Raw genomic sequence first — 9,565 nt, forward strand, 5'->3', positions numbered from 1 at the left:
CCAATTACAATATGTGAAAAAACTATCTTAAATTAGAATTTTAGTTTTCCTTCTGCTGTTAATGTAGTAGCGAATACTTTTCTACCCTAAATCACCAGTTAACATTGTCTAAGTGTGCTTCCAGGCACCTTAATTCCTGTCTCTGCACCTTGCTGCCACTTTTGAAAGTGGCACATTGCAGTGCGGTGCCATGTGAGTCCTGCTGTTGGGCAAGCTGGTCAGTGAGGCACATGGCACCAAGCCACTTTCAAAGCAGCGAAAGCGAGGCAGGGAACAGGCAGCACCTAGCTTGCAGCTGCAGCCCATCTTTGCCCCATGCAAAGATTGCGGATCATGTGCCCCCTCCCCCCTCGGCTTCCCAGCGCCATGCCTCTGGGGGAGCCATCAGGCTACTCAGGGAATGACAGGGGGGGCGGGCACAGGGGTCCTAGCAGCTCCGTCCCCTCCAGCCTGGCAGTGAAGCCAAGGCTGGCCCCACTTTGGCCCCTGGCTCTGGGCCCCCCCAGGTGGTGCTGGTGTGGGGCTGGGTGGTGGCAGATTTATGGGGGTGCCAGGCCCTGCCCCCAATCCTGGGCCTAGCTCTGCTCTGCTCTCTCCCAGTCCCAGCCCCACTCCCCACCCCCCCCTGCAGACTTTCCCATGGGTGGGGTCTGCATGTGTGCACTCAGCCCCACCCCATTTTTTTTTCTCCCTGTGCTTATACTTGGGCCACCTACATATTACACTTAAGGCATGATTCATTGGGTAATTGTGCTTTAAGTTGTGACGCAGCTACATGTTCAACCAATTAATGGTTTCATAGATTTCACAGACATTAGGGCTGGAAGGGACCTCGGGAGATCATCGAGTCCAGCCCCCTGCCCAAAGGGCAGGAAGTCAGCTGGGATCATAGGATCCCAGCAAGATAAGCATCCAATTTACTCTTGAAGGTGTTCAATGTAGGTGCTTGAACCACCTCCGCTGGCAGACTGTTCCAGACCTTGGGGGCTCGGACAGTAAAGAAATTCTTCCTTATGTCCAGCCTGAAACGGTCTTGCAGGAGTTTGTGACCGTTCAATCTCGTCATCCCTTGGGGCGCTCTGGTGAACAGACGTTCTCCCAGATCCTGGTGGTCACCCCTGATAAACTTATAGGTGGCCATCAGATCACCCCTGAGCCTGCGCTTTTCCAGGCTAAAGAGTCCCATGGCTCTCAGCCTGTCATCGTAAGATCTGTTTTCCTGACCTCTGATCATGCGCGTGGCTCTCCTCTGGACTCTCTCAAGCTTCTCCACATCCTTTTTGAATTGTGGAGCCCAAAACTGGACGCAGTACTCCAGCTGCGGCCTCACCAAGGCCGAGTACAAGGGGAGAATGACGTCCCGGGATTTGCTCGAGAAGCATCTATGGATGCACGCCAGCATTTTGGTCGCTTTACTAGCCGCAGCATCGCATTGCAGGCTCATGTTCATCTTGTGGTCAATGATGACCCACAAGTCTTTTTCTTCTGTAGTGCTAACCAACGTAGCACTGCCGAGCCTATAAGGATGCTGCAGGTTTTTCCTCCCAAGGTGGAGAACCTTGCATTTTTCGGTGTTAAACACCATGAGGTTTTCGTCTGCCCATTTGCTGAGCTTGTCCAGGTCAGCCTGGATCACCCGCCTATCTTCTGGCGTGGATGCTTTGCCCCAAAGTTTGGTGTCATCGGCGAACTTGGCCAGTCCACTCCTAACTCCAATGTCCACATCGTTAATGAAGATGTTGAACAGTATGGGTCCCAGGACAGAGCCTTGAGGGACCCCACTGGTCACAGGGCACCATGATGAGTGACTGCCATCAGTCACAACCCTCTGGGTCCGACCACGAAGCCAGTTTCCCAGCCAGCGGATCGTGGTGGAGCCAAGGCCACAACTGGGCAGTTTGGCCAAGAGGTGATCATGGGATACCAGATAAAAAGCTTTTTTGAAGTCAAGATATATGACATCAATCTCTTCTCCCTTGTCCAGGTGATAGGTCACCTGGTCATAGAAGGAAATGAGATTGGTCAAACAAGACCTACCCGCAACAAACCCGTGCTGGCTATCCCTTAGGATGTTAGCTGTCCCTTAGAATGGTGTGATAAAACAAGCAATAAGCTACAAAGTTATTCCACAAAAATGTGTAATAATTTTGTAGCTTGTTCTAATCACAGCTTAAATGAACCTGTGGCCAAGTGCTCCCTGTGGCAGGCAGCCCCATCAACTGAGGGGCTCCCAGCCACAGGGATGCAGCACCCATTGCCAGTCCCACAGCTAACAAAGCTCAAAGTGGTGGCAGCATCATCAGCTGCAGGACTTGCAGTAGGGAGAGCGCTGCCTTTCCCCCCTTTATCTCCTCCCCCTCCTCATGAGCCTCTTCAGATGTGGGGCTCACAAATCACACTGCTCACCATGAGCCTCCAGAGGTACGGGGCTTGCAGCCATGGGAGCCAGTGCAGGGGGAGTCCAGGATTGTGATCCTAGGCTTGCCCTGAACCAGCAATAAGGTCTGATAAGGATCTAATGTGTGATCACACAGTCACGCCTCCTGCCATGCACATGTGGCATGGCAAGATGCGCAATTGTGTGCATCGCACATTACATCCCGTTGCACCTTTACCTGCATGTGTAGAGGAGCTCTTAGAAGCAGCCAAAGGCTTGTACCTTTTCCTGTTGAAGTCAACAGCAAAGCTCCCATTGGCTTCAACCATGCAGAATTAGCCCTTTGTCATTGCTAGAAAAGCAGCTGCCAGGTAATTGATGTTAAAAAAGGGAATGACAGATTATAAGCAGTTGTCAAAGCCAAAAGGATCCTGTTTGCCAACAAAAATTAAGCATTTTCTGGGTAAACTCTTGAAATAGGTTTAATAGGGTGCACTGAGTAGAATTTTCTTTGAAAGACAATTTAATAGAAAAAAGGTAGAAATCTGTAGATAATGGTATAAAATTCCTTACTGTTTGAACAAATGTGTTTAATAGTGTTTATCTGAAGAGTAGCAGGGATTTGGCTGCTGTTTGAGAAAGTCCAAAAGTGGTATGAAATTTTTATTCACTACTAGATTTCTCCAATAATTTTGTTCTTCTCTGATGTACATACCTAAATATTAACTACAGGGGGATTCAGTATGATTTAGTATGAGAATACACCACTCAAAATGCAAAGTTTGTGGGGAAAGATATTTGTTTTTATTCCATAACAAATGGCTTGTGTGTGCACAGATCTGCTTTTGAAAGTCAAGTCTTAACCCTCTGTATTTAGAGCCCAAAGCAGATACAAAAATATGGAGCTACTTAAAAATGTCTATTGTTCTCCAGTACTGCAGAGGTAGCACTTCATACAATCAGAGTCTTTTGGTACCAGCAATCAGGAAATCGTGACTCTTTATACAAATAAGCTATTATCATATTACCATAACCTCTTTACCTCTGAGGTTGGATGACTTGCAGAATGCTACTACTGTATTATTAATAATAATAATAATAATAATAATAATAATAATGCATCTCTGGGCCTTTCTTCTGTTATCCTTTACCTGCATGTGTAGAGGAGTTCTTAGAAGCAGCCAAAGGCTTGTACCTTTTCCAAACCAGCTGTCAGAACTGAACACTGATCTTGATCTCTCAGCACTTCCTCTGTTCCTTTTCTGATTACCCTGAAACAGTTTGACAATCTGAAGGTGTACTTGTATTAAAATGCTGATCTGCAAAAAGTAGTCAGCATACCTCATAGTATGAAACAAGCTGCTTGGTCCTCTTTCATAATGAATAGAACAAATACCATTGAACCCACTGGCTGTGTCCACACATGTGGACATTTGGTTCCCCAGGGACAACTAACTGCAGCACAGGGAACGCCTGTGCCACAAGTGCTCTGGCGCACAGCAGATTACTGCAGGAAGGGTAGCGGAGGCTGAGACCAACAGTGGGTTGGCCCCAGAAGCCTTAAATGGGGTCCTGGGGGCCTCCTAGGGCTGCAGCAGTGGCAATCCTGCTACATGGAGCCTGGCTGACAGCCAGAGTACAACTCTGGTTTTAGCAGCGCATGCTGCCCCCACATATACTGCCCCCCTTTTTTTTTCCTGTGGGTCTTGATATCCAGGGTCAACCCCCCCTTCCCCGCCCCCCACCTGTTTCTTGCTTACATCACAGAGAACAACTGAACACATGATGTGTGGCACTGCAGACACCACGTGTCTGCAGCATCACGTACTGTGTGGCCGCGTTCATGTGCACACAGCTACTCTGTACAAATCTTGTACATGTCCTGTCCATTTTATTCCAGGTTTTGTGTGCTTACCTCATACTTTTCTTAATGTTTCTGTTTCATAATGTGGCCACTTTTGTGCAGTGGTTTAACTATTCAGCACATCATACATATTAAATGGCACGCCAAAGGGAATGAAAAATAATCCAAAAGAGCATAATCTGTTAAACCGCAAAAAATTACCAGTTTTCTGCTCTCATAAAGAAATAAAGTTTTATTTTAACTTTCTCAATGTCAGTTTTATATTCATGCAAAATATTTAATGTCTTTTATTGCATCCTTTACCTATGTTCTGTCACTGTTTTGCTTGATTCGAGACTATTTTAATTTGTAGCGTTGTTCAAATGGAGATTTACTCTTAATGTTAATTTCCAGAGGGTGTCTCAGTACTTACTCAAGTAAAACTCATTAACTGCTTAATTTCTAGGCAGCTTCAGGATGTCTTTTTATTTACCTTTTAATTTAGTTTAAACTCATGTAAGACTCTTTCCTTTTTTTTTTTTTTTTAACAAGCGTCTCCTGAAAGGAACACATCTTCCCTTGACCACACTTCATAATTATTTACCTAAATGAATACATTTTTATGAAGTGGAAAATATTCAGTTACTGTTATTTTTGATAAATGACCTTGAAAGTAGAATTTGGTATTGAGGTTGAAACTGTCTAAAGCTGACTTGCATGTTGGGATATGGTAGCCCAAAGGCTGTGCTTTGCAATACTTTAGGTTTAGTTTAGGTTTAGTTTTCGGCTTCAGCACCTTATTATAAGATTTTTTTTTTTTTAAAGACACTGATCAATGGGGAAAACATACTAGTGATAAACAGTGGAAGTTATTTGAATGGTATCTCTGATCATGAAATATAAAGCTGGCCTGTATAAGGTTGTGTTTTATGTGCTCCAATTCTATGCGAAAACTTGTGAGCTAAAATTAACAGTATTTGAATCTGATTCCCTAGGAGGTGTATGTTTATACAGATTCACAGTGTACACTGGATTACAACTTACAGTATTAGCAATACTGTATATTTTTCCTGGGTCTGTAGTAGAATGCTTTTTGTTATCATTTATGGTGTTTTTGATGGGACAAGCCATGAACAACAAGATACTGATGTGCTTCTCTCATTATTTCAAATGAGTTGTAAAAGGCATATGTAGGGCATATGCAAAAACCTACTCGTATTTTAATATTCATTTTTAAAACTTTAGCAGTTGTCCTCATTTAAGGGTTTCTTATTACTGTGTGCCCACAACTTCCATAGAGTGCTCCCGAGTCACGTTGTGTGCTTCATTGAGTGAATCTGATTCATATTGAGATTTACACTGAGTATTACAGAAGTTTCAGTCTGGGTACAAATGTAAAGGAATTCAGCAAGTTGTCTTAAGTGTAAAATAAACTAACTAAAGTGATTATATGTTCATTTTTAGCCTCATTTTGGAGAAAAAACTTTTAAATCAGTGGAAGTTGAGAGGGCTTGGCTCTACCCAGCAGTACTGAGAAACCTACCCAGATGGAAAAAATTCTGAAGATTTTTTTTTTTAAATAGCACACTTCTTTAAAGAACTAAATTGGTCATATGATTTTTTTTTAATTTTATTTAGAAGTTATAAATCACCAAAATCAGATTCATTGTTTGCTCGTTAAGTTTATTAATGGGAAGTGCATTCTAATGTAGTTTTGCTCAAGCATTCAAGTTTCAAAATTCATACCGTTTCCTTTTTGTGTTAAAAGTAGTCAGGTCTGTATGTAAAGTATATTTGGAATCAGCTAGAAAAATACCACCTGTAAAATTTAAGTTTGTTAATGTTCCAATTAATGACTTCTGAGATTTATTTTTTTCCTCTTTAAAATTTGCCAAATTTTTTTCTGTCTGACTATCCATCTTAGGGTTTCTGAAAATAAAGCAATTGCACACAGCCCACTTTATAAGACAAGTATTACTTAAATTGTTTTAGGGTGCAGAGATGTCCTACGGAGGAAATGCACTGCTCTGATTACTCTGCTGCCTTCATTGATCTGCAGCTTCTGAGAGTTATTTTATTCATATTTCATGTGCCCAGTGGCAGTGACTAAAGTTAAATTAAATAATAATCTGAAAGGCCTCTGTGGGAAGTTTCCAGGTATTTGGAGAAATCTTGGCTTGGAACAAAATGAATTTACTACATAAAAGCTTTTTCAGTGATGTGATTTGTAGAGACCTTTTTAAATAAATAAACAGATTTTACTTTACTAAACAGACCCTATTGTAGTCCTCTAGGAAATAATAATATGAAACTTTATTGTGCCTGTGTCTTTATGACCAGGTAGAACTCCCGAAAATGATGATTTGCTGGTAGTTTGTGGTGTAAAACACCCTTTATCTGCTCTAAGGGAAAAAATTGTTTCACAGATCACTTACTACTTCAGAACTTTTACCAGAGGAATTATTGCTTTTGATAATTACAGTGCAAACAGTTGCATTATATGTTTTTATTATATGTTCAGGGTGTTGTAAAAGCTTAATATTCAAAGTGCATTAAAAGTGATTTTTAACATAGTCTGTATTACATATGCTGGGCATAAAATTGAATAGATATGGAATCAATTAATTACTTGCCCAACTTCAGTTACATAACTGATTTAAAGCTGCTCTGAGTTTGACCAAATCTGAAACAAATTCATATCTTAATTACTCTTGTGTTTTAGTGTAACCTATAAGCAATAAAGTTTAAGGTTTAAAATAGGAAGATGCTGGAAATACCTTTCTTCCTAGGTAACTTTAATGGCTGACATTTTCTCTCTAAAGTGCACCAGCCTTGCTCTTCCTGTTGAGACACTTAACGTTTTCTATTTTCTGTATTCAATGTGGTCTTTCAGGTTGTCACAGAGTATACCGGTCTTTGAGAATTCTCAACAGAGCCCAGTTTATACCCAGTTTTTGTCTACGTTACTTGAAGAATTGCATTTTACAAATGAAGACCTTGAAAGTTTAACAAGAATATTTAGAAAAGACTACTTTCCTGAATGGTTAGTCATCTTAAAACTTTTTTTTGCTTTGCATAAGAATTTCAACTGATTGATAAGGGTTTTAATTATGAATTTCTTAAAAACAAATACTGATGGTGTAGATTGTATCAGTAAGATCAGAAAAGAACTAAAGTATTTTTAAAGGAAGAAATTAGATAGCTATAGTATGAAAATGAGTAGCACCATTTTGTCACTTACAGTAACTGCTTATAATTTTGCACTTCAACTTTTTCACAATATCCAGTAGCAAAATAGCAGAATTTTTGGGTGGAATTTTATTTATATGCTACTAACAATAAAGCACATTTTGCAGTAGGGGGACAGTATCTGACTCTTATATTTGTCATCCTTTTTATTCAAATAAAATGCTTGCTGGCAAGTTAGATTACTAAAACTTAAAAATACATAATATTTTTAAGATGTAATACGTAATATTATAAAATACGTAATACTTTTGCTTTTCATTGGAAACCTGTTTTATTTTTGCTTGATATTGAGACTAGTTTTTACTTTCTAAATAGGATAGAAGAAATGTATTCTAGCATTTCTAGTACTAGTCATGCTTATGTGATACAATAGTGCTTTTAAGGTTACTAATCAACTTGTTTTTTCTTACCTCCAGTAAATGATGAGCAACTTAAATCTCTTCTGCTATATCTGAACTAGTGCTGTGGTGAACAATAGAACATTTCAGGGGGTGTTTTATGTACAAAGCTGAAATTCAGTTTGCCTTCTTGCTGTTATTATTACATCTTTCACATGAAGAACAGTTCTGAAATGTTTTGGAAAAGCTGAAAGGTACAAGATTTGTTCAAGTTATGCATGAAGCTACAATGAATTTTGGAAGGTCTGAAAATTGACCATGTAGAAACAACAGTGAGAATTTTGGATATTTTTCCTTTATTAATAAATCTTTGGAGAAACACTGCTTACAGTAATCGAGGAGAAAAAGAAAAGTGCACATACTAGCATCAAGGAAGGAAGAATTCCATTGTTAACATCTTTTATGTTGTTCCCCTGCTTGGAGCCAGTGGTTTTTCAAGAAAAGGCTAAAAACAGCACCAGCATTTCTAGCCTGCAGTCCAGGAAGTGACCTGTGTATCTTGCTATTTATGATAAAAGAGTGTATTAAAATTTCTGTAAAATTTGAGAATTTAAAATATCCTGTAGTACTAATATTCTTGCTTGTATAAAATTTACTATTATGAATTTATTTTTTGAATAATTAAAATATGTTTTTTTCAGTAGTTGAATGTTTTATAGTTGCTGCACTGTTTGTCTTGATGGGCAAAGAGTGTCATGTCACAGTTGTAAACAAAGTGTTCTATAAAACCATATGAGCTGTTGTAATTCTTAGTATTGTCAAAAGATGGTGTGTTGTGCAGTTCTTTAGATGAACATTGCTGAATTTAAAATCACAGTTGCATTTTAACAAACATCAGAAATTGCAGTTGAAGATAATTGCCAATGAACTAGTGACGGCATTTACAATAGATACTGCAACAATATTTGTTAGCGTTGCTATGCGGTAATTCAGTTTGCAAATGCAGAGTTTATTCCTTTGTAAGAATTGTAATTGGAGTGCATACTACTCTTAGTTGTACTGCTGAGTATTTCTTTCATGATTAGCAAGAGATAGATATTCTTCTTACTGATAAGTATTAGCAGTATTACTTAGGGAAGCTACATAATGCCTACTTATTGAGCTGCCTAATAGCAGTTTCTAACTTAGCACAATAAAGCAACTAGTATGTTCAGTTTACCATATTTACTCGAATATAAGACAAGGTTTTCCCCCCCAGTCAGCATAGGGAAAATAGCTCTTCATCTTACATTTGCATACAAGGAAACTGCCCTAAATACATTGTATATTATTAAACTGGTACCAAAAGCAGCATGTGCTCAATAATGGAAACCAATTATAAAGTTGATTAAAAGCAGCCAAAACTGAACGTGACTATAAAACTTGTGGCCCAGAGGGAGGAAACACACTGATAGGAGCCTTTTTGTGTCTGTGTGACTCTTAAAAACAAAAAACAGGCAGTTTCTCCCCTAGGAGGAAACAAGCACCAGATCTGGAGGCACTGCAACCCCAGGCCAAACACTCAGAGAGGCTGAAGCAAGTCCTAACACTCACCCCTAATGCCAAAAATAGTGATAGAAACCCTTTTTTGGCCCTTAAAAAAACACAGGGCACTGGCACTCCAATACCAGGCCAGCACCAGGGGGCCAGAGCCAGGCCTCACACTCTCCACTTTGTGCCAGAAATGCTTGATCTTAGCCAGAAAAACCAAGATGCTGG

General features: G+C 40.0%; 1 protein-coding gene across 1 annotated transcript in view; it reads left to right on the top strand.

The window, feature by feature from the left end:
- The window catches only part of RPAP2 (RNA polymerase II associated protein 2), a 70,688-nt gene extending 62,178 nt beyond the window's left edge, over positions 1-8,510 (top strand). The window contains exons 12-13 of the mRNA XM_090048982.1: positions 7,114-7,263; positions 7,886-8,510. Of these exons, the coding sequence (XP_089905108.1) occupies positions 7,114-7,263; positions 7,886-7,892 (157 nt within the window). The 3' untranslated portion in view covers positions 7,893-8,510. The remainder of the gene's footprint in view (positions 1-7,113; positions 7,264-7,885) is intronic.
- Positions 8,511-9,565: the final 1,055 nt, after the last annotated feature.

Source organism: Crocodylus siamensis, chromosome 5 (assembly GCF_052110815.1).
Source record: "Crocodylus siamensis isolate JL-2025a chromosome 5, ASM5211081v1, whole genome shotgun sequence".
Classification (NCBI taxonomy): Eukaryota; Metazoa; Chordata; order Crocodylia; family Crocodylidae; genus Crocodylus; species Crocodylus siamensis.